At 38.9% G+C, this 26,842-nt stretch overlaps 1 protein-coding gene across 5 annotated transcripts in view; it reads right to left on the bottom strand.

The window, feature by feature from the left end:
- Positions 1-25,939, bottom strand: part of dph6 (diphthamine biosynthesis 6) — a 57,496-nt gene extending 31,557 nt beyond the window's left edge. For all 5 annotated transcript variants that reach the window (XM_041972061.1, XM_041972060.1, XM_041972063.1 and 2 more), the window contains exons 1-6: positions 25,818-25,939; positions 25,284-25,375; positions 24,093-24,277; positions 8,245-8,318; positions 7,553-7,671; positions 435-496 (exon numbers count right to left, since the gene is read on the bottom strand). In XM_041972061.1, the coding sequence (XP_041827995.1) occupies positions 435-496; positions 7,553-7,671; positions 8,245-8,318; positions 24,093-24,277; positions 25,284-25,375; positions 25,818-25,840 (555 nt within the window). In that variant the 5' untranslated portion in view covers positions 25,841-25,939. The remainder of the gene's footprint in view (positions 1-434; positions 497-7,552; positions 7,672-8,244; positions 8,319-24,092; positions 24,278-25,283; positions 25,376-25,817) is intronic.
- Positions 25,940-26,842: the final 903 nt, after the last annotated feature.

Consider the following 26,842-nt stretch of genomic DNA (forward strand, 5'->3'; position numbering starts at 1 on the left):
TAATTCCATAAAGACACTGATAAAATATGACGCTGATTCATATTTCTATTGTCATTTTCAACTGTTCAATTTTAATTGATTATTTTTTTATCCTGTTATTACAGTTGGACTTTGCATTTCGTCCACTTAGTGTAGTTTCAGGGTGGCTGTTTGGTTGCAATTTGCAATTAATGCCACCCGGTGTCACTACAACCAACACACTCGAGCTTGACAGTTTTAGAGAAAATATCCAAACCAACAGCTACATAATGCTTAAACTATAAATTGTGCAAAAACATCACAAAAGCTAACAGGAATTATTAAACTTAAGGCTGAAAAAATATTTATAACAATTTGATAACCAGAAAAAACTTTGATCATTGGAATCATATACATATTTTATTCATTAAAACACTGACATCAATAGTTTAGCAAGGTATGAATCAGTCTATGACCTGTTTCAAATAGGACTCCATGTCAGCCAGGGATTTTCCTAAGTGCTTCTCTGGATCCAGACCTGGCATCCACGTAGAAAACACATGTGAATATACACAAAGCAACACAGACAAAAAATACACAAAGAAACACCATTGCACACAGACAAATGTATTGAGAAAAGAAAGAGAGAGAGAGAGAGAGAGAAGGTCTGATCAGGAACAGAGAACAGTGATTGAAGATGACAGGCAGGGAGGTTTATGGGCAGTCACACAAACACACATGTAAACCTGCACCCTGAAACTATTTGTTTGACTTTGCAAGTAGTGTACACAGATCTCTCTGGGTAAGGGCAACAATTTTCAGTTGCTGGCCACAAACTCCCTCTTACACACCCTTGCCCGCTAACCCCTCCCGCCCCCTCGCACATCTAGTTCCCTTTGAGAACATAAACTCTGGAAAGAGATCTTGTTTATTTGCCTTTTTCCTCCCCTTCCCCTGAAATGGCGCATGGAAGTGACTCACAGGCATGGGAGAGAAAAGAAGAAGGGGAAGCAAAGTTGGTGTGGAGTTTTGTAAGCATGCCTAGTGGTGCCACACTCCAAAAATACAGCCTCACCGCCTCCCCAGACAAAAAAAAAAAAAAAAAATTAAAGAAATAAATAAAGCCCACTATCCAAGTAGCCATTGAGAAAAAAAAAAAAAAAAAAAAAACAAAACAAAAAAAAAACATGTGATCCCCTTTAATAAGATCCCCACATTGATCCGTTTAATTTCAAGGTCATCTAAATGTACAAAATAAAAAGAAAAAATCAGTCCTTACTGATGAAATTTGTAAAGCACTGGTGGGATGTACTCTATGTGACACAAGTCCCAATGATTGTGTTTGTGGCCACCCCACTGAACTCCACCTAACCCTGTCACTCCTATCATAGAGAAAGTGCAGCCTACGACTTCCTACCCCACATTCTTCACTATTCAGACAAAAAATAAAAAAACACCCAAACCCTGAGTACCAGGTGGTTTCTACAGAGAATGGAACAATAAAAACATAACAGGACATGAATGTAAAATGCTAAATTTGAGGAAATTCCAATCCATGTAGCTGTTTGCTCCTACGACCATGTTTGGCATAAGACAACAGATTGTTATCTACAGCATGAGAGCAAAGTTGCTTGAACCAAACAAGTCCATCTAAATGGTCAACAGTGATGGCTACTCTTAATTCTTCCATGTTTTCCATGTGTTTTGTTTATTAAGTGACTGACATAATTATTAACGAGCAACTGATGACCTATATGAAGTAATGTGCAGTTGTGACAGTGATGTCATTGCATATAAAGACAAATTTACTGAATTGGCCTAATAATTTGGCTGAAAATCCAATATAGCTCCTTTACTCCTAGACATCATGTGGCCCAGTTCATCGGCATGTTCATGTGTTTAATTAGAGGAACAAAGTTAATCCTAATGTGAGAATCTCTCTTCTCTCATGGCCTGACAACCTCAAAGGTTAATGTGTCATCTAAGGGCCCCATGGGGAGCAATGGATGGGAGACGAGAGAGAATGGAGAGAAGATGTGAAGGAGGGATGTCGCATAGCATCCCGGGTTCATCTTAATCCCAGCTGTGTCTATCCTCCGGGCCCTTGTGGTCCAGTGCTATGGGGGAGAGACGGAGGACCACAGCAGTGGGAGGGTGGGTGAGAAGGAGGGTAGACAGGGTGTGGAGAGAGAGAATGAGCAGGCCCTTATTCTCTTCCCAGGGGATCTGTGGTCTTAATTAGTGTGAGAATATCTAATCTCAACATCCTCTCATCTTAACCCTGCCACAAAGGTAATAAGGAAGGTGAAAAAAAAGCATTAAAATTCAATCCAATTTAAATATCCTCTTTAATTAGTCATGTCTTTTAACAAATTTTAATAATTGGCTCCAAATTGCTGAGGGGATGCAGCGTTTTTTAATATGTTCATTAACTTCCCAGCTCTTAAATAATATATGACACTTGATTTGATATTTACAAGGAGGGAAGAGCACGACAGTGGTTAGTGAGAAAACGTAGCAAAGGTAGCATTAACATGGAACTATTCCTCCCAAGACCACTTAGCACTTGTGTGAGTGTTTTCTTAATTGACGTTCCTCACTGAATTAAGGTTACTCAAACCATTTGGACATGAGGCTAGGTGGGATGAGCATGCATTTATAGAATACATGCTTTGCAAACTCCTAAAGTAGCCACTGGTGTGAGCCTTTGGCGATCTAACACCACACATCTAAGAACTAACCTTTTAATTTAAATTAGTATACTTTTAAAAATCAATTTAACTTATTTAACAGCTATTTTGTAGTGGTACTAAATCATCCCAATTAGAATCTGTTCCTGTTTGTGTTTTTTGGCACTGAGAAAACTTATCTCTGGAGATATTTGCAATTTGTATCATCAAATCTTATGTTATGTTGATATTTGGTGCAAAGTCATTGGCTAGCTTTAATGGAGTAGTAGACTGATTTTGACAACAGACATAAGAAAACGGTTCAGCAATAACATGAAGAAAGGAACATGTGTCAGGTGTCACGCTGAAAGAATCAACCACTTCCATCAGCTTGGATGATTCCAGCAATGAGACGAAACCGCTGCCGCAACCACAGGTGTGTGCCCCTCCTTATCTCCTCTGCCTCTGGAGGCATCATCTGCAGCTCGATTAAACAGTCCGACTCTTCCTTACTAAGCGCAGTAAGTCACAATTACATTTTTGAATGAATAAATATTTATTTCGAACATGTTAGCATATTACATGGAATTATTACATTTTACATGGAACATTGCTAACCAACACATTTAAAAGGGAGTAGGAAGAAGCATATGCTTATCCAATCCTACCCCTGAGCAATTTCTACTGACAGTATTTTAGTATGTTGGGTTTTTTTTTTCCTGCTGCAGATGTTTCCTTGATGTTTTACAAAACTGAAGTTAAGTTGCACAATATTAAACAGAACTAGTCTGGATGAGCTCTAGTAGCCTTTCTCTAACATGAACCTAAAGAGTATTTGCACAAGTTAATTACTGAGCATTCCTCCACGGTTCCTCTTTGACTGGATGAGGATGTTTTTGAGTGGTAGGAGCATGATGAAAACATCTGCACTGAGCATCTGTGTGAAATGTGATCCATGGTGCAGAATGTATCTCTCATAATATCGCTGTTGAGGTTCTTAACTGATCTCGGCCTCAGACAGCCTGTCATTTAATCATGAAGTCTGATGACTGGTTGAGATTAGACTGACTTTGCTATTCATAAATGAAATGTTACTTTTCTGTTATACTGGCTAAGCGGCACATTTTGTTTTTAATTTTGATAATAGAGCAAAATAATTTAATGGTATTCTGTACCTAATCTGCTTTGATATGGGTCAAATATTGAATTATAAATCCACAATTTGGCCTCTTATAAATTCAAACTTTTCCTTGATAAATAGAGCCCATCCACAGAAATCAATAGCCTGACCTGTTCCTGTGCCCTGGCGCTGGGAATGTCTCAGGACCAAGAAGACCCCCTACCAAACATGTCTGTCAAGTTATGTTGGCTTATGGGCAACTGAACATTTCTTCTAGTTCTTCTAAAAATCAAAGAAAGAACAAAAAATTCTAAACTAACTGGGAACTGAAGTTAACAATACAGACAAAAAGCTGTAAAGTTTCAATGAAACTTGAATTCTAAAACATTTTAAAATAAATCTCAGGAAAAAGAAAAAAAAGAAAAAATTACACCCACATATATATATATATATAATTTTTTTTTCTTCTCACCTCTATCCTTCTAGAAGCCAAAGTCAATTATTTCCAGAGCTTTAATTGCCTCTATTTTTTTTAGCAACCAAGATTAGCCTTTCCCACCTCATAGAGTTTGACTTTTCTAAACCGACAGCACTGAACTACCAATTTAATTGAAACTGCTTGTGATTTTGCTTACTGAGCCTAATGCCAAATTAGAAGCAGGGAGATCCTAGATACTGTCTGAGCTGAGCTGAGCGCAATATCGCAGACATCCGCGGGTTGTCTTAAGATCTGACGTGCCAGCTGACAGCTTGGCTTTAATCCCTGCCTTCAGACAGAAAAGGCAGAGAAAATTGGATTCATGATGTGTAACATTTTAGCCTTTTAATGGATGAAATAAGCGTCTCCTCCCTCGTAGGTGAGCTGCATGAGCTTTTAAACAATGCTCTACAAGACCTATGCCAAAACAATAGCTGTTCACTATCAACTAATCTTTACAAGACAGACAGATGAATACTGAATGGAAAGGAAAAAATAAAGGGGAGGGAAGAGACATTGTATAAAGGCTGATAAGATTAAGGTTATATGTGAAATTTGTCAAACTATTATCTGAAATTGTGTCTATGAGTAGAGTAATAGGATGCATGAGTTGTGTAGCAATCACATCAAGATGAAATTTATTAAAAAAAACAAAAAGTGAATGACCAAAATTTTCCTGTAGAAATTCATATATAGATAACAGTGTAATTTTTTTACTTTTCTTTTATTTCTTTGTCTTTGACTATCAATTATCCTTTAAGTATAGACTGAAACGAAATGCGTGTCCTTGAGTGTTGAGTGTACTGCTAAAGCAAGTATGTGATGGAAATTCTTCTCTTGGTAGCTCAAAGGCTATGCTCATGTGAAGGGGAAAAGATCTTGAAAATAGACCTGATTTCACACATGCAAATTATCTCTGGAGCTCCAGACCAATTAACTGCTGAACCTGTGCTCTGATACACACCTGCACTAATCAATCAATTATCTTACATGAATATTTAATATTAGCGTTTGGAGATGCCAATTAGCAGGGCTAACTCAAGAGATGTGCCATTATGCCAAATACAGGATACCTTTTTCTTTAGTAAAAAACATTTTCTGACATTCATTAGCAGAGATCTACATAGCTAAACTTATAACTTGTTTCTCTTTTCTAATTATTATGATTTTCTTTTTTCTTTTGTGGTTTTACGCTGCCACAAACATACGAATAAGGACTTGTAGTCAATTCGCTTGGAGGACCATCCTGCATTTGAACAGCCAACATTTCGAAAGAAAGAAAGAAAGAAAGAAAGAAAGAAAGAAAGAAAGAAAGAAAGAAAGAAAGAAAGAAAGAAAGAAAGAAGGCAAATGACTTGTCTTCCTGTCTGTGAGAGAGACTAATGAAGGAAAAATTATTCTGAAATGACTTCTCTTTAATGAGAACCCAACAACACCCATTTCAAATTGCCACACAATGTAATAAGCTGTTTTAGTTGTCAGTTCAGATGCAGCCTTAACCTTTGGCCTGTGAAAGTTTTTTTATCCTCATGGGGTCTGCACCAGTAAATCCCTCCAAATCTCTTTCTCTTGCTCTCACACACACAAACACACAAAAACACTAAAGCCCACCAGGTACGCCCTTCTGTCACCCAATCTCCCCTAAACAGCAAACCTCACTGCTCAGACCTGCTCCCACCAAAGCTGCAATTTTATGAGCGCTGCCTAAATTGCCTTGGGCGCTCGTCCCCCTATTCAATTCTCTCCTTTCTAATTACTACTGCCCTGGGACAGGTGAGAAGTCAGGCCTGATACGATCTGCTCTTTTTACCTGTAGCCAAAACACACATGTACACATGCTCGCACAAATCTCTACAGTGGGGACGTCAAGACACACACTCAAAGGCACCCAAGGTGATTTTCCTGTTTAATTATAATCTTTCAAAAAATGTTGAGAATTTGCTTTTAGACAAAGTTGTGTTTAGATTAGAAAGCCTAGCGGAGATAGCAGGGTTACAGGGTGGCAGAGGTGTTCAAAGTGGGCTGTTTTCTTTACAAGACTATTTTCTCAGAGGAATGATTTGGCATTATGATTGATCCATTAATCTTGAATGTTGGTCTTTGAGCTCACTTGATTATATACGTAGTAAAGATCTGAAAATAACAATTTTGACTCATACACAATATTAATAATCCCATGGAAAATAAAACATGAAAACATGAATACTGACATCATCCCTACTCTGATGGGCATCTGACAAGTTAGAGTATTTATTGCCAAAAAGTCCGTCATTAGAGCCATTAAAAAATGAAAAATGGCTCCACTAACTAAAGTACCAAAGATAAATGGCTTAGCAAGAGCATTCCATAGAGGTTATTTGAGCAGTGTTGAAAGATATGTAGAATATTCCACACACGCTACTCAGCTCTGCGGGTCATCAGTCAGCCGTGGTCCCCTTTTCGACTGATTGCTTTCAAAGGTGACAACAAGCACTTAACAGCACATAAACAGTGTCTATACGATGATCTATCTCCATGAGTAGTTTGAGAGTAAAAAGAACCATTTGTAGCCATAATTATCACTGGCTCAGTCAAAGAGGATCCAGCTGCACTGTCAAGTAGATGCAGGTAAGGATCAACATCACATATCAGAGAGAAAAAAAAAAAGAAAAAAAAAATTTGTCTCTCCTGTTATTCAGTAATCTGATATTCTTGTCCTCAGGCTCCAAAACAGGCAAGTAGAGAGCCTGTGACACCACATTAACCTCTTCGCTCAGCACTGAAGCAGTTGAAAATCGTAAATGAGAGATACCAGATTTTAATCTTCACGGACCATGTAGTCGAAGATATGCATAGGCAGAGAAAGCAGTGTTTCTCACACACAATGGTACATGCGTCACTTATTGACAGGTTGCATTAATGTGCAGTGCGATCACCAGTGATTATTTCTCAGCTGCCAACCCTCCCTTCACCCACCCTCCCAATACCACGACACACTTCCATCACTACTCCTACCTCTGTGCTTCTTATCTTCTCATATTGTTCTCTGCTTCAATAGGTTTGCAGCTGGCGCAAGTCTTAACACCACTGCTAAACCACAGATTAATGATTTGGGCATTACTCTGCTTGTCTCCCTTTTTTTCTCCAGTTACACCCTCTTTTCCCTGCTATCTTTCACTTATTCATTTCTCTCTATCTTCTCTTTCTATACCAATGCCAAACACAACTTAACAAACACCTAGAGAGTAAAATTAAAAGAGAATACAAAGGCTGACTGAAAGTGAGGGGACATCAGGCTGCTCACCAGTCGGCTGAGACAAACAAAAGAGACAAGACACAAAAACTTACCAAAGGCAGCGACTTTGATGAGGATAGCATGTAGGTTAGATGATATCATCTCAGAGAGCAAAGACTCTTGTTCTCGGTGCCACAGGTAGGCCAACGGCTGCAAATCAAGCCGCAAACATCTGTGGAACAGGTGAAAGGGATGCAAAGTGGGCAATACTGAATATTTGCCAACTTTTGAAAACAACTTCAAAGCCACTGGGTTGGGTAACTTCTCCATTTACAGGAAGGCTGCCACCCTGGTAGAGCCACAGCACATGCTCCCACCTGCAACCATGCCCAGTGGCTTAATTTGAGGAGAAGACAAGCACAAAAAATCCATCTTATCCTTTGACTTCTCCATCACATCCAGTAAACTCATCAACAAAATCACCTGACATTTATTTTATTCCTCTTTTATAAATCATTGCTCCATAAAAACAAAACCACACAAAAATGCTAGCCTAAATTAAATAGCATAAACAAAACAAAACGTGTGTATATGTGCGTGTGTACATGTTTAAACAGAACTCAGGCCAGGTTTAGAACACCCAGTGAGGTAAAGACTACAGAGGATGTACTCTTTTCCTTCAGTGGACCACAGAATGTGCGTCATTTGAGTTCAGAGGCCCACTCATGGTGTGTGTGTGTGTGTGTGTGTGTGTGTGCGCAATTTAGACAGAAAGTGTGTTCTAAATCTTGAACGTTTGACTTACACATTTTCCACACGGACTCTCTGGTAATCGGACAGAATGGCCCCTGCAGACACTGCCTCAATGCCCTCCTTTTCCTGTGGGGGAGAAAAAAACAGAGGAAACCTAACAATGAAGATTTCTTCACTTATCCATTACACAGTATGGACAAGATGCATTTTAATGGTACAGGGTGAGAAATACATGCCTCAATCCAAGACCCAAAACACATGTAAACACACACACATCAGTGAAGAAGACAAAGAAAACAGACTCCTGACAGCTCATGCCTTTCATTGGACCGCAATCCTGTGGGGATGTTTACACTCTGGTTGTATCAAGGCCTCTATGGTCCAGCCCATATCCCCTGAAGGTTTGTGCACACAAGAGTTTGTGTGTGTTTGTATGTGTGTGACTGAAGGCACAAGCGCTGCCAAAGGCACTTTCTGGAGCTTATCAGCAGTATAGAGTAAGCAGTAGATGAGTGTGTCTGACCACAGCTTCCATCCTCTGCACACCGAGCTAAAAGATGAAACCACAGTGACAACTTCAAGTATCAGCTTAACTTTGTGAATGTGAGTGGCATGTATCTTTAATATGGCTAAAGGCTAATCTAATTGCTTTTCATATCATATTCATATTTCAAAAACAGTGGGACAACTACACGCTCAAGAGATACTGGCGCAGCCTTGAGATGCATTCAATCTTCTTTCATGAAAACAGGCTTGATGTGGATTGACACACACAAACGCACACACGAGCAAGCAAGAGCTCCATGCTGACACACATAAATACATAAACAAATGCCTCCGCCCCCACCTCCTTTACCCTCCTCTAACTGCACACCTACCTGCAGATTCATTAGAACATTACATGGGCTGTAATTAGAATGAGAGGCAAGGGTAGAAGCAGTGGAGGGATGCACAAGTCTACAGTAAATTACCTTGTAGCCATTATCAATTTCCCTGGCTACTGGTCCTTAAGATAACCCCCCACCCCTCCTTCTCCCTGTGGTCCCTTCCTGCAATTTTTCTCTGCCTGATAAACATGCTGATTAAAGCGAACAGCGTGTAAACCTTTGATACTTCTCTAAATGAAATCCATGCCCTGCCTGGGGCCTGATGCTGAGCTGAAACACACTGTGCCTCACATACGCAAACACACACAAAGCTCCATATAGGCGTGCCAGCTAATCAGATAAGGGATGTGCTCTGTGTGTGTGTGTGTGTGTGTGGTGTTCACTTTGCAGCAGAGGATGTGAGGTATAAAGCAAAACACACATAGACAAACACACAGAGAGAAATTAACTCTTTGACCCAAGTTAAACACCAAGAGATCTTAAGAAGGGATTTCACTAAAATTCTAATATCCAGTGCAAGACTGGAATGTATATTACAGCCAATTCCACTGCCCAGTGACAGTAATTAAGTTAGACTGATAACATTTCAACCCAGCACAGAGGAAAGGGGGCTCCAGGCAGTGCCATGTAATTCCAGGTAAGCCTTGAGGCCAGCACTCTATTCTAATACAATGATAACCTTTTCCCTAAATGCAACTGTCGCTTCCTAAAGAGGCAAATTAGAAGGTAAGGAGTGGAATAAAGAAAGACAGAGAAAGCAGAGAAGATTTACAAATGAGTGTGTTAAAGGAGTGTGCAACATCAACACCAATTTAGTCCCTTGGCTTTAAACTTGGCAGGACCTGACAAAATATCTGAAAATCGGCTCAACAACAAAGAGCAGTTTCTTTGTGTGTTTCTCTCTCTGATTCTCTCTATCTCCTTTCTCTCTCTATCTCTCAGGAGGTAGACTGTTGTGGACCTATGAGGGTCAACTCTGCATTCCCTAATTAAATGGTTCCTCATTTTTTCTGTCTCTCTTTACATTACATCACACAGCATTATACACCCACTCACCAGTAATGACAAAAAAAGATAAATTTCTTACTGTAAAGACTTTTGTTTCTTGACCATTTGGCAACTGCTTTGGAAATTATTATTTTGGATGTGACTATGTTTTTTTGTTGCTATTAAAGCTATCACCAGGAGACAGGCAGGAATGAGGGGGCAGCTAATGCCACTCTGAATGTGATGTTACAAATTCTGCCGATACTTTCTGAACCTCTGTGGGAGAAGGTAGGATGACTTATTGTAAAGAAAAAGGAGTACACATAAAAGGGATAATGTTTAGATTTTTTCTGTGCCTTTATGCTGCCACAAAAAATACATTTTATTTAATAGTGGCTGAAAATTTCTAAAAATGTTTTATAGTGAAAATATTTGACAAATCAACAAGGTGGTTTATGTAGCACTTCATAAAAATTATACATATATATATATATATATATATATATACACACACACATATATATATATATTATATTAAAAACATTATGAGTGCTATCAAGGTAAATAATGTTTTGGCTGCATAAGGGGTGACATCTGGCTAGCTTAATGACAATTCAAGGCCGAGTTTCTTCAAGACACCAATGACCCTAAACACACTTTTCTTTCTATTAGACTGGTGGCTAAAGATCTGGGCAAAGAGCCTGCTGCCCTGATTGCAGGTCACTTTCCTTTTTTCAACATTGCATGACCCATATTCATTAAAAGGAACCTTGCCTGGTCTGGACCTGAGACCTCATGCCTACAGAGGGACTCATTCTGGCATGATCTTGTGTTAAGTGCAAACCCCCAGCAGCTCTGTCACATACAGACTAAACAAAGGCATGGCCTGGCTTCCCCTGCCCTCTCCAGCAGGCAGAGAAGCTATTAATGAGGATCTATGGCCCAGAGCAATGGAAGTCCTTAGTCCCCCCAGCCATGTCCATCAGGGTACTTAGCCCCATGCAGTCATTAACTTCTGTTACTAATTGTCAAATTCATTAAACTAATCCTTCCCCCCTATCCGGATGTCTCCTGTGGAAATGGATGGAGAAGGCTGAGTTATTAAGATGTCAGCTGTGGAGAAGATTAAGGCCAGCAGACATGCTCCACAAAGAAACGATACGGCCATTAAACTCTATATCAAGGTAGCGTGCGTGATATACTTTGTAATTATATATACATTCATCTTTGTAAGGGAGTAAAAGACTGGTTCAAATGTATTCACAGTCACAGACATGCCTTTAGTCAAGAAATCTATTTGCCTTAAAGATACATTGACAGAAATCATAAAGAAAAGAATTTAACTTGAGAATGTGCCTATTTTATCAGCTCTCAGCTTCTAAAGGTACTTACCAATGCCACATATGCACTCAGGGTAATGTTCAACAATCAAAGCCATTAACAGCAACCAAGGCAATTAGAAAGCCATAAAATATTTAAAATTCAATATTCATATTCATATGGAATACAGCTGAACCCTCATTAACTCTTTCTCAATGGCTGTCACAATGAGGTCTTAATTATACACCCTAACAATACAAAGCTCCAATTTAGAAAATGGTGGGTTTTCCAAATGCCTGCTTCAGTCTGCTCTCACAACTAGGAGCTCTAGGCTGCCAGGTTGTAACTACTATGGAGACGAAGCCATAAACATCCATTACAAAATCCTGATTTCATCAAGTCTGAAGTTGTTGACATGTGCATTGTATCATATTATCGCCTCCTGTTGTAGTGTGCCCGTCTGTGATGGCAGGGAGGTGGGAAAGTGGACAAGGTGGAGAAATTAATTAAAGTGCTTTGAATGACAGTTTGCTCAAGGGCACTGGGGTACAATCCCATACTCTCCACTGTTGCAATCATAACTTCACATCATCACTGTGTCTAACGCCACAGCCTTCAACCCAGCACCTCCTTCTCTGTAACATCCCCCTCCATCTCTCCTCCTCTTCGACCCTCCCTTCCTGGACCCATCAAGTAAGTGACTGGATGCAGCATGGTTTTAATGTTCGCTGCATTAGATCAGTTCTGGGTCTCTTGTAATGAAATGGGATTGTTCTCCCTTGTTCACTGACAAGGTGGGAACACCAAGAGGGGGTTGTTGTAGCAGATAAAATAGATGGATAAAGGGGATAGGGTCTACTTGGGTCAAGCGAGCATGTTAAATACAATGCTGACATAGACCTGGGGCATGTTGGGCTGTCCTGACAGCTCAGAAATGCCAAACTGAAGGGAAGCTTAGTGTGAGCTAAGTAGGAGGAGACTGCTTATTTGTTCCTTATTACCATTCTGTATAGTCCAAGATGGCAGCCAGAGTTGCCAAAGAAATGATGCAACTTTTGTTTACATAATCTATATTTACCGAATTATATATTGCTTATAGAGTGTCTGCTGAGGGTACAACATTATGAACTGTATCTGACCCAGGATAACAAAACAATAAATGGACATGTAGACATAGCAAGTGTTTTTATGAAACAAGGCTTAGGTAAAGTCTTTCAGAAACATTCCCGTTGGTAATTTGGTAATTTGTTTGACGCAGCTTCAGAAAGACAGGCTCTTCCTTTATGCTCATGGACAGGTTGGCAAGATGAGTCAACCTGGACTATACAGAACAAAATTCTCACTAAGCCAACTGCTCATGAGCCTAAATGCCTTGACCGGTTTCTGAGATGATGCAGGTCAAAGTAACAAAGGGAGAATGCCATTCTCTGCTGAGGCCACTATGCAGGTGTGACCAGCCAACAAAGGATATGACATGACACATTGTCTGCTCAAAACTATGAGTGAGGTACACTTATCAACTCAAAGAAACATGATGAGTTTAGGTCACGTGTGCACTGATTAGAGTATAACGAAGAGTGAAAAAGACAGAGGTGCTTATCCATGGAGGTGCTACAGCAGCATTTTAGAGCACAGTTTGTTTTTGTACAGTTTCTCATCCTGGAATTTACACACACACACACACACACACACACACACACACACACACACACACACACACACACACACACACACACACACACACACACACACACACACACTCACACACACACACAAACACACACACACACATGCAGCCTTGCATAGTGATTCATTTACAATGACAGAACTGTTTTCAGCAATAGAGCCTGAGCATAAATATGCCATGCTGCACAGCTGGAAAATGTAGAAATTCATCAGGGTTAACGTAGAGACGTAGAGAGATTAACGTTTCACGGGTTTCCTCTAAGATATATATGGTTACGTAAACACAGGCCCAGCCAGTTGTCAGGCAGGGAGGGAGAGAGCCTTGGCCAAAGCAAGCACAAAGCCCTAGTTTCAGCAGGCCAAGGACAAGGAGCCTTTCCATATCAAGACACACGGAAAACTAAATGCAAGGAAGCAGTGGAGAGACATGTTTACTGATGTTTATTAATGTATGAATACTTGCAATTTAAGCATACAAGCTTAGTTATTGCTGGGTCCTCAATATATGATATCCTTTTATTAATTAATTTTTTTTTTTTTTTTCCCTATTTTTTGGGGGGGATTTTTGAGATGACAAGATATATAGCTTCCTTCAAACTTCAATGTCTTGCCATACACCAATAAAAGGAAAAGATGTTCCAACAAATAAGCACTATAGCAACAGTCTTTTATAGAGGCTAAAATAAAGTCATGATTCCAGCTCTGTCATACCAACATTCCCACTCGGCTGGGGTAAAAGTTTGTTTGAGACTCTCAAACAGGAAGCTGCTTCCAGAAAGCAAGAGGGACAAAATCAAAGAGCAAGTCTCGTGCCACAGAGATGTAAACCATGTCAGTTGTTTTCTATGGTCCAGAACAAGCACCTTGTCCACAGAGTGTAGCACACACATGTACTAATGCCTATGTTTCCACACACAGGCATGCACAAGCCCACGCAGGCTTGTGCACAGACACAAACACACACACTCCAAAATGTAAATGTTTTTCTGGTGAGGTCAAGTTCCAGACTCCTGGCATCGAGGCTCTGCTGTCCTCTATCCTTCATAGCTCGAACAGACATCACAGATGACCCCCCCCCTCCACTCCCCAGAGAGAGGCTACAGGAAAATATAGCAGTGAAGCTGGTTTAAACCACTCTCCAGACTCCAGACAGTGTTTTTCAATGGATGGTTATGACTTTAACTGTGGGAGATGATGGGGCCTACCACAAATATTTCTTGAGGGGAATGGTCCACAAAACAAAACATAAAAGGCCTCTTAATTTTGAGTAGATGAATGGCAGGGAGTTGAAAGACTTAACACCATTCATTAGCTGCCTGTTATGAGGCAGACTATATTAAGCTAGCCTGAGTAGCTGTTGATACAGGTGATTTAAAAAGCTATAAAGTCCCATTTTCTACATTACATTGATTTTCTTAAATGGCTGATGAATGTTCCATTGTTTTTTTATGGCTGGAGAATAGAAATAGTTGGAATGATTTCAACACATTAGCCTGTGGAAGCCATGCAAATCTAATACATCTGTAGACAAGAGACAAATGCAAAAATCTAAAAAATTGTTTTGACAAAGACATCAAAAGGGATTATAAAGAAAAAAATGATGACAAAAAGAAAAAAGATGATTAAGCGTGTGTGGTTAGAAGTAGAAAATTATCAGAAATTTTCCCAAATCTTCATTATGACCAATACACCAGAGGAGAGAAATTGTAGCACTTTATTTTCCACATAGTATATTTATTCCATTTTAGATCAGAACAAACAGAATTGACCAACAGGTCAAATAAAAAATAACCTCTAGATATATCCACAATTCATTTAGCATCAAAATCAACTCAGATAAAAAAAAAAAAAAAACACACGTTCTTCATTGGGAAAATGTTCAACCAAGCGGTTTCTAGTGGCTCATGCCCTTGGCAAGGCAAGATAAGGCTATCAGCTTCCATCATTGCTAAACAAGATTGAGCAAAGTACATTAAGCAGAAAAATACAAACAAATTACAAAGGCTCGAGGCTTGACTCTTTATCTAATGTTTGTGGGGACTGCTAGCGTCAGTTGGTGGGAAATGGGCCTGCATCTAATAGATCCTGTCCCACCACTTCCACACGGCCAGCAAACAATACACAGTGCCATTATCTCAGCACTAATGCTATCCTTCCTCATGTGCAAAACAAGGCTGCAATCTCAACCCCTCTGCCACTGTGTCGACCAACATAAATACAAGAATCTCAGACCAAAGGAAAAGATAACAATGGCTATCAAATAGAGAGGCAGCACAGAGGGACCGCTGTTTGAAGACATTTATACTAGCTTATGTTGTAATATATTTTAATCACAGTCATTTAAATTAAGCTGAAATTTCATCATGAAAAAGCTTACACAAATGACTCTGTTGCCCCTAAATTGCTTGTAAGCTACTTCCAATAACATAATTTAGAGGTCTGTCTGCACCACAAACTAGCTACAACAAGCTCACATTAGCTTTGTTATTGATCTGATCTCCTAAACCCTCGCTGTGACCCCAGAGGTCATGATTTATGTATTAAGCAGCTTTTTAAAGAAATCCATTTTCCTGTTGAGCCCCCGATGTACGTCTAATGCGGCACCATGCCGGTAATCAGAGAAGGGCTGAGTGTTTGATTTTGACCCCACCCCACCCCCCTCCCACCTTTCATGGTTCACACCCCTCCTTAACATTGTGTCTCACAACACCTTAGCTGCCTAATCAATACTACAAAGCTCCGGGTTCGACTAGAGATTCCTCTGCCCGCCTGCCTGCCTGCCCTCCTCCTCTTTCTTTTCTCTGCCCTTTTCTTTCTCCTTCCCATCAGTTCTTCTCCCTCTTTTCCACACAGCAGGAAGCATCTCCATCAAGACACTTGCAACAAGACTGTGCTGGGCTTTTAAAAGGTCCAGATGAAAGTGTGACGACAATACAATGGAGGAAAAGATGCCAATAAAAGAAAGGAAGAAAGGATGACAAGAAAGGAAGTATAAAAAAGAATGTTTGGACTTGTGGACAGACTGCCTCTGTGATCTCAGAGGGCCCCAGTCTTGTGTGCTGATGTCGATAATGGAGAGGCAGTAGTAGCTGGGGATGAAGGGAAGGGGGTGTATTTAATAAAGGTCAGTAGAAACAGGGAAAGAGTGTCTGTGAGTTTAAGAGAAGGATTATCTCACTAAACACAAGGTGTTTTAACACACATCAGAGGAAGGGAATGTTTCATCTACAAAGGCCAAAGGTCTCAATGAGCCTCTCCAGGACTTTTCCCAAACATCTCTTGGAAAAGGAAAAAAGAAAAAAAAGAAGGGGTGCTAGATGTTAACTGACCCATGATATTGGTTGTACTAAAAAAAAACTTTTAAGAAAAAGTGTTTCTGAAAAGTCGAATGCATTACAGGGTTGGAAATTAGATTTGAAAGTAACATTTCCATCGTTCTCAAAGCTGGGTCTCAGTATGACAGAGATGTTACAGCGCTGCTAATTAGAGCTGGCGGAATAGAACATGTGCGTAGATATCATCTATTGTTCCTCATCACTCTAATGAGCTTAAATGTCTTTGTCTTTATTCATCAGCTCAAAGGTTGTAGAGTTGCTGTGATACAGTCATTTTCTTTTTAGATATTTTATCTATTATTACATCAAGTGAATTCCAGTTACAAATGTGTTTTTTTTTTCCAAAACTTGCAGCCATTTAGGTTGTTACTCCTTTTACAAACACCTTTGGCTTGTAAAATAGAGGCATTTCGCAAAATGCAACTGAAAATTACTAATTCGTAGCATCTAAATGTGAATAAACGTAATTCATCTACAGTTGGGACTGACAAAGCGAAAAATACTTCATGTATGGATGAGAGTTGTGAGAGCACCTCTGTCTAACCTGGTGTGTTGAAAGAAGGTAAAGTAGGGGAAAGAAGAAAGGCAGAGGTGTGTAAGGAGAACAGAGATAGACCTGTTATCATGTAACAGAGGACCAGTTTGACCTGACCTTGAACACTCGAGCGTGCATGCAAGCACACACACACACGCATACACACAAGCGGGGTCACGGGGCATAAAGAGCCACTGTGTCAGGTCACAGAGCACAGAGAGAAGGATAAAGGACTTGAGGGATGTGATATGACTAATATGAGGGGTTTTTGCAGGCTTTGGGCAGCAGGGAGGGGTGGGGAGGGACACTGGCGTTACAGCCAGGGGTGACTGACACTGTTGATCTGTATCACACATCAAAGCAGATCATACAGTGAAGAGCAGACCAACCACAGAACAAAGTATGGGCACACAACTACCAAAGCATTTAAAACTCTCCTCCACACAAGAAGAAGAGCAACTATTCAAACTCCAAATCATAAATAAAAATATTTTTGCAGTTAGACTCATCTTTTATGCAATGCTTATATATTAATTTTGCTTTGAAGCCTGGCAGAAGACACGAAGATGTGAAACTACAGCCTTATGCTAAAAACATCCAATAGTGCTTCACTAAAATACTGTTATTTCTACCCCTCAAAGAGCAGGTTCAAAGATCAGCACCTAGCAGGATGGGACAGGGTACGGTGAGGCTTGAATGTCTATCAGGTTACACACTTCAAAGAAGCACTGCCATGCACAGCCAGCGATGAGAGCAAAGGGGCCAAGGAAAGAGCCACATTGTCATCCTGCCATTATCACTACACTGCCAGGGAAAGGATAGCTCGTTTTTTTGTCTATTATAATTAGGCTTCCCCCCACTTCTATCAACAATAGTTCTGAAGAATATGATCTCTTCCTTTGAATCATATGAGTGGCTCCAAACATTCTCAGAGACACATTTAGTCTGTTAGGTAATGCAAACCATCCATAGATGGCACTGTTGGCTCATGCTATGTTTGTTGCTGGCATTGCAAAGGAGGAGGAGGAGGGTGGAATTTCCACTTAAAACTCATCAACTTTGGATCAGAGAAATAAATAAATAAATAAATCTTTCATCTCCACTCAAGTGTCATTTGCCAAATGTAATCTTGTAACTTCTAATTAATTCAAACTGCAGGAGAGTATCTTCAAACTATCACACCTTCCAAACAGAACGTGTTTTATGTAAAACTGCTCTTTTCCAGCAATTGTGATTTAACAAAGCATTATGGGGGAAAAAAATCTTTTTTTTCTCATACAATCAAAAAACACCAAATTTTTAAATACTATTTTTATATTATTCTTCACAAATAAAACAACATCCTACAAAGAGGTTGAACTTGGCTGAAAGTGACCACAAGCTATGACTTTAAGTAAACGCTTTGCAGAGCAATTAGTAAAACTGAAATTTGAGAGATCAAGTTGTAATCTTATGGTTGCCATCACTCAGTAAGCAATAGAGGAAGCTTGGTGTTTATGGTTAAGATTGTAGATGACGATGAGAAGGGTAAATGGGGACATGACTGGAGGTCTGCAAGCCTGCAAGGGCCCCGTGGGAGTCCAAGTGCCCTGATCTATGGCCTGTCTGACTGGTGAGGTCAGACCAGAGAAGCCCTGGAAATGGGAAATTAGCAGGCTTTTGCAATTAGAGCCATGACCACAGGCGGAGATGGTATTGCATCACATTCAACAGACATGTTTGCTGTTTAACTGTGAATAATCATGAGAGGCTGAAAACCATCAACTGAACTGAGAGAATATGTTTATACTCACAGAAAAACATTAAATCCAGAACTTTCTCATGTGGCAGAATGTGTAAAGCCGGCGATTTATACAGAAGATGGCAAAATATGACAAGCAGAGGGCATGAAATGCCCTCAGGCAGGCTGATTGGCCTTTGCCACTACGGCTGTATGTGTGGACATACAGAAGCCCTGAAGCAGTCCCAGACTCCAGATGAACATTTCTCCACACAGGCCATCAGGGCGGACCAGACAAACCCCAATCCTTCTATTTTCACCACATCAAGCCAAATTCCATCTCAACAACAAACTCCTAATCACTATCCCACAACGAGTTCTTAAATTTTTATGCTTCAAGCTAAAATAGGAGGTTGTGCACGGGTGCGGAGGGGATACAGCGTTATACAGGATCAATCCTCACACCCTGTTTGAGCTGACAGCAGGGAGAGCGTTTGCTGCTGTTGAAGTTTCTGTCCAGGTAGTTTCCTCATGGCTGCAGGCGGTCAGATAGGCAGGTAGTGCCAGGGGTGAGTTAAACACACAAGCACTTATCTCAAACCTGTCAGTCACCCACCCATACAATATCGGACCACAGAGGTCTCATACATAATTTGGCATCAAATGAATATTTTCGCAGTGTCCTGGAAAAGTGGTGTTTGATGAAATATTAATGCAGTGATTAATTTTTGCATCTGATCTTCTGTCATGAAAGATAAAAAAAAATGAATTTTTTCTTGTGAAGCCATTGTTGAAGGGCACCTCTCTCCAACTTTATGCATAAAACTTTGATCAGCTGAAACAACAGGCGTGCTATTGTTCCAGAGTAAAGTGAAAGACAAAACTTACTCCATTTACTGTAGAAGTGAAGTAAAGGCGAACTAAATGAGACAGATCAAAAGCACTAACATGACTTTTTACTCTCCCAGGCAGTTGGGTTACACTGCAAAATAGGTCTTGAGTACAGTTAGTGTACAGCAGGTCAGCTGCTGCTACAACATAAGCAGGGGTTCTCTGAGACAGTTTGAAAGGCCTTCAAGTTATTCTCTATCCATACTAAAAGGACCTTTAGAACAGCTTAGTGTGCCATGAACTGCAGTTGTGAAGTTTATCATAGAGGCATTATGATAGCATGCTCACTATATATATCTATCTATCTATCTATACATATATATATATACATATATATATATATATATATTAGTGCTGGGCAACGATTAAAATTTTTAATCGCAATTAATCGCATGATGAGCCACTTGCGGCTCCAGAGTCGCAAGTGTCTCTCTGGACCTTCCACAATGCCTCTAAATACGTGGCTAAAATATTTTTTTTTAATCTATCTTTCTTGTCATTAGGTTGGAAACCACGGACTTTATTTTTTTCTTTTACATCATTTTCCACAAATATCTACATCCCTTGGAAGAAAGTCTGTTAATCCTTTTTTATAAAGGTTTTGTGTTTTTCTTTCTTTTAAAACCTAAAAATGGAAATAAAAATGTGGTTCTTCAAAAATAACAAATATCCTATGGTGGCTCTTCATTAAAATATATGTATATTATTAGGTTGCCTTTTTGAAAAGTCTTGTAACATTTGCAGCTCTAAAGGAGTTTTATTTAGCTGGCTGAGGGAAAAATGGCTCTTTAGATTGGAAAGGCTGCAGACCCCTGCACTAAACACATAAACAGCAGTTTTCTCTTTAAAAAGCAACAGTTAAAATATTTCTTCATATGTATTTATAAAATCACATATTTATGACAAAGGATGAAATGCTCAGGATTTACTAACTAAAAAGTAAAAAGTCAGCAGGATGAATTTAAAGCTGTGAAGCTGCTTCCTTCTAAACACAGAAGGAACAATATGTGATGAATATCAGCATCAGGTGAACAGACAGAAAGCAGGATGAGAATCTCACAGCTTCTAAATGGTGAGGAGAGAGAAATATTCACAATATGCACAATAACTTCTACCTCTGCACCCTCCGCTACCAGGCGTTAAGGGGTTAACATCTCGTTTCCAGGTGTAGCGCCAGGTCTGTAAATGTAACTATAAACATGTGTGGTATCCACAGAAAGTCCAGAATCTCAGCTACCAGCTCAGCAAAACAATTTCTGTGACCACCAAACACAGTTAAAATGGCAAACAATTCAAATACCAGGTACACAAAGTCCGAAAAATATGTAAACACAGATGATGTCTCCCCATGAACATGAACAAACGACTCCTCTACTGAAAGCTCACATCTCACAGATTCCACAGCTGGAAGTTTCATTTCGCTACGACTAAGATTCACCGAACCAGAAGCAGAAGAAGGCTGATTTATGCTTCACGTTTGTAAAAGTCAGAATGCATGTCTTACCTTTGCTGTCTTGCATAAATTACAACCGCATTTATTTAAAAAATAAATAAATAAATAAATAAAAGTTTCTCGTTGTCTTTTGGGAGCAGTTTCCTGTCCAAAGATCATGATGTTCTGCCATCTGCATGGGTTTTGATTTAATAAACCCGCTCTCTCCTGATTACATTAGACGCACCGCTGCAGCAGGGAAGAGAGACAGGGACGGCTAAAAAAAAAACAAAAAAAAACTTAACACACGATTAAAAAAATGAACGGCGTTAATTAAGCGTTGCGTTAACACGCGATTAACGCGTTAACGCGCCCAGCACTAATATATATATATATATATAATATAACAATTTAACTTGTTTTTAAATTTTAATTCATACCGACTGACATAAACTAAAGAGTAAACATTACCGTCTACAGCCGCGAGAGGGCGCTCTAGGCTTGTGATAACCACGGTATATGATGCTTCTGTAACACTGAAAAAAATTAACGAAAACATTAACTTAAAGACAACTGAGAAAGACTGAACACAAACAAAACGCCCCACAAAAATAAAATCCTACTTTGCAGATTACAAACTGCAGGTAGTAAAATACGCAGCCGAAAATGGCAATCGAGCAGCAGTTGGCGGCGTTGTTCAGAAACGACACAGAGGAAGAAGAATACAATGGATTCAGTGATGTGGAATGAGATCAGGAGCTTGGTGAACTTGCTTATTGGTAACTTGCTTATTATAGTCGCTGGCTTGTTATGATAACTTAGCCTATTCAGCCTCCCAGGTATGTTCTTTATGCTATTATAAAGTTGAATTTGTTCAGGGTTTCCGCTACATAAATGACAGTGGCGCACGGCAAAATAAAAGCTGTCATGCCTTCAACATTAGATGTTACAAATGTAAATTATATTGTATGAAAGGATCCATATGAACATAAAGTCTCTATTTGCGCACATTTACAGACCATAATAAGAGTGTGAAATTGTACTCAGGAAATGTGGCGCATGGGTTACCATACTGGAAATTTATCTGTTATGACAGCGGGACGTGGAGAAGTACAATGGAAAAGATCAGCCGGGTGGTTCTATAGATGGTCTTGAGAATAAACACAGCATTAATGGAGCAACCCATGGATGGAGCTTCCTGGAGAATGGGGGTGTTTTAACTCACACTCTTTTCCCGGTAAGAAGGTTCCACACCTGCATTTTTCCCGCATTCTTTTGTAAACTTGCAACAGCCCAGCTGGGTTTTGCACCAACGTGTCTGCTCTAGTGGCTCTCTGGTCATCTCTGTTTGTGCAGCGATGGCTGTTTGTGATCAGCTGATTGATTTAACTCGTTTCATTTATTGTTCAGCTGAAAAGGAGGAAACTAGCGGTTCATGGTTCACACCGTCTTATATTTACTCCAAAGTATTATTTTTGGCAAGACATTCTTTAACACAGTAGTTGATGAAAGGATGTAGCTGTAGAAAGGATTTACACTTCAGCTATGCAGGGGCGGGTCTAGAAAAGTTCTGATGGGGGGCCAAGCAGGAGCACTGACCAAGAAAAAGGGGGTGTAAATGAGACCTGTTTTTAATTCTAGATTTTATTAAATATTAAACTGATTATTACAATTAAAGTGATCATCTAATGAAAAAAGTGAAGAAAAACAAACAGCCAGTGACATAGTTTATCAACAAGTGGTTACTATGGGTAATGCTGCTGTAGGACTTGTATCACTGCTGCACAAACACCTACACTGCAATGACTATAGGAAAAACCTGTTTTTCGCCAGATCATCAGTTTTATCAGAGTTTCTTCATCAATGTTGGCTTTTTAACTTCATTTGTCACATCTGGTGGGTTTATGACAGATATTTTCACCGTGGAGTCAGCTGATGAGATGATGATATATGAATTCTGATTTATGATCTAGAACATGGTAGAGAGGATTTAGAACAACATTTAGAAGTAAATTACATGATGCATTTACTGATCCTTGGACATGTAACGTTTACCCAAGGGAAGGTCAGTTAACAATGCTGTTGATACAATACAGTAAAAACAGGCAAATTTCAGGCATATAAAAACTTATGAATGGCGATTAATCATTATTAATTTGTAAGCTGTGAATAATCATGAGCAATTTGAAAGCTATGATTAATCAAGATTAATTAATTTGAAAGCTGTGATTAATCTGATTAAAAAATGTAATTGTTTGACAGCCCATTTTTTTATTTATTTTTTTTTTTAAGTCACATTTATACACATCAAAGAGTGTATTACAATTTTACTTTCATTCGTTTTTTTTTTTTTACACCTTATCTAGAAAATGCTATAAAAAACTTTTCTTTATATTATTCGATTTACCACACCTTATTAACACAAGGCTGCAGCTCAGTTGTCTCATTCCCACACCACAGTCTCGTGACTAGGACTATATTTAAAAATATTTACTACTGATGTCACCAGATGGGCTTCATGGTAAATAAACTGTGGTTGGACAAGAACCCTTTGACTTGTTTTTTTTTATGTCTTTCATCCCATCACAACTGTCGTAGCCTGACCCTGTAAAAAGATGTCAGAGGGGAACTTGCTTTGGTGGTAAAAATGGGCAAACAAGCAAGAATGTCTGTTATATAGCAAATGTTGTAAACATCTTTTTTTTTATTTATTTATTTTTTTTGTAAATTTCTGTAATGATTCACGAAAAGAGTCAGGCAGGCTTTTGTCATTGCACAATATCAATCTAATCAAAAACTTTTCATTTTGAAAATGTGGGTTCTATTTGGGATCTAATTTCTCACTGTGTAGAGAATTACTGAAAAAAGCAAAATGCTGGATGCAGAAGGGGATGGGAATGCCACTTGAAATAAGGTGTCATGTTATTCATCTGGTGAGTCAGATTAAAGATACTGTATGTACAAAATGTGTGAATGAAATAAAAGCGCTTGTGTTGTTCAAGGATTAAGGTGTTTTTGTTAGAGTACATGGATTTGACATCTACCTGTTGAGCAGCAACTCTTCTCATTGACACATGGTAATAAATTCATTTTACAAAGAAGCATACCTTGACAAGGTGCAACAACTGATACAGGTCCTCCACCTCATCCCCCTCTGTCTCATTGTAGTTTCTGCTGGTGTCCAGGCTGGAACCTTGAATGGTGTGTCTATACAGAGGCAAGTCCATGGCATCAGCATACAGCTCTATTGCCTGGTGGCCCACTGTTTGGTACATATAGCTGTCCAACTCATCTATATAATAAGGGAAATTATGTTACAGCTATGTCTAACAACAACATATTAACCACATGATGAACAAAAAATGTAAGAAATTCACAGGATATTATGTTTCACGTCAAATTTTATGCTATATAATACTATATTATAAATTTATTATTTACGAAATGAGCAAAGAACAACAGATGACCCTCACATTGAAGAAAACATAGTTTAATGTAATAAAAATGATTTCCCATAGACTTCTGTCACTGTCAAAAACTTAAATGAAAAAAAGCTTAAGAGGAGTTACATTTGAAGACAGGAGGGTTTTAATTTCAGCTGTTTCATTTCTGGGACAGTAAACTAAAATGCAACTTTGTGGCCAAAGCATAAATGGTCCAATTTCGAAAAGGACAGAGTAAATGTAGATGGGTAAAGTGAAAAGCAGCACTGTGTGCTTCTTCATTAACACCACTTAGATAGATTTGACAAAGGTCCTTAAACTGCCTCAGTAGAGCTGCTTTGCTGTCAGTATAACCCTGAGTCACTGGGTCAAGTTTGTAAAGATCCACTCCCAGGTGTGAATGTGTTTATCTACATGAGCATGAACTAAGGCTACTTAACTTACTGGTAAATGTGTCTGTTTACAGGAGTTTGGAGTTCCTTGCACATAAAATATATACTTCCAAAATCATATATTAAGTTTAAAAAAAGACCAGTGAACACAGTCACGTGGAGCAGTTTTCAATGAACATGTCAAAGATAGGTAATTACATGTAAGGTTCAAGTTTGATTTGTTAAGTTACTATAGTTTACATGGAAGTAAGCAAAACTTTATTAAATATCTGTATAAATACTGATCCAAAACATTGGTGGTTTTCACGACAAAGAAAACAAAGTAATAAAAATGTTCTCATTCATAGAGGTAAACAATTAAACATTATATTTTTTTGTGACATACTAAAGTATGTCCACAGAAGTGCAGCTGTCTGACAGATATAGCACCTCTGGATCACAATATAGCAGCTATTTTTCTCACCTGTGTGAGCAGGGCGCAGATTGGCCAGAGCCACAATCTGGTGCCCAGCAGCAACACACTGCATCATGTTGTAGCAGCTGTCTTTACCCCCACTGAAACACAACATTGGAAACAGGCACAGAGGGAAGCAAAGTTTACATTTAGTAACATCATGCTATATACAAAAGGATGCATGAGAGCTGGGAGCTGGGGTTGTGGCGCGGCAAAATTAATATTTAGTGGTGAAAAGAGGATTTGCAGGTGTACTTCTGACATGCGTTTATTTACATTCTCTATAATGCCTTCCCCCTCAGTGACAAAGGCAAGCAACGGTATAGTATGGTTGTATTATTTCTTTGCACCTCTTTAATTAGCAACTTTACAGCCATACAAGTGGAATAACGTTTAGAAGTTATTGATTCCTTACAGCAAATTAACAGCTGACACGAAAGACCGTTTTGTATATTAATAATTTAAGGTGTTCGGCATTGAGACCCAGACAAAATAAAAGTAAAAAAAAAGTATGAGAAGGTTCAAGCAAAGACTAGCTTTTACCTTATCAATGCAACGACCTTCATCGTTTTATATTCTGTTTAAAAGTGAAACGACTCTTAAAATATTGACAAAGACGATACCAACGTGATAACCGCGCTTAGCAACCGATGAGAGCAGTCTTCCGGGTCTAGTAAGGACCCAACACATATGATAAGTTGTCCTCTAACATGCCTGTTTTAAAATCCGCCTACTCCGGTTTCTAATTTATGTTTCATTTACAAGTTTTCTGATCATTTATCACTATTTTTGTTAATCAAATGTTAACAAAGCAACATTTTAATGTAAGTATAATAACTGGAAATTGTAAAATGTAAAACATAAATAAAACAAAATAAAACATTTTGTAGACACTTTACAAACATGCAAATTATGAAAAACAGTTTGCATACAAATAAGTGAAAACACAATGTTAAGATGAGTTAATACATTAGTGAAAAGGATTGGTAAAACAAATAATGTTGGAGCTTATAACTGTAAATATATATGTCCCTTAAAGTCATAACAGTACAGAGCACTTAAAATCTAACAATGTAGGCTGTCCTAACAAACCAGTGTGGATATATGGACTTATTACTAATTAAAAACATCTCACAAATTATTTTTGTTAATTAAATGTATGACATCAGTTATATATATATATATATATATATATATATATATATATATATATATATATGTATATATATATATATATATTAAAAATAAAAAACACTGTATGATATGTTATAACTTAATCAAAGTGGATAGGTACTCCAACTCCATTCACACTCATTCTTTGCCTCTTGGGTCTCATGAGAGGACCAAAAGTCCATGCACTGGTGTTCACACATAGGTTGTGCTTTTCCTCTGAGGGAGCCCTGTTTTGCTCAGAGGAAAGCCTTTGATGCTCCTTTTGCTCTCTGTTGTTGTGCCAGAGCAGAATAATTGCACTGCTTTTGTGTGCTTCTCTCACCTTCTACCCCTAAGCAGGCCAAAGGCAACTGATTCTGTCTGAGAGTACAAAATTGAGAGAGACGTCTCTTCAT

This window comes from Melanotaenia boesemani, chromosome 20, assembly GCF_017639745.1.
Source record: "Melanotaenia boesemani isolate fMelBoe1 chromosome 20, fMelBoe1.pri, whole genome shotgun sequence".
Classification (NCBI taxonomy): Eukaryota; Metazoa; Chordata; class Actinopteri; order Atheriniformes; family Melanotaeniidae; genus Melanotaenia; species Melanotaenia boesemani.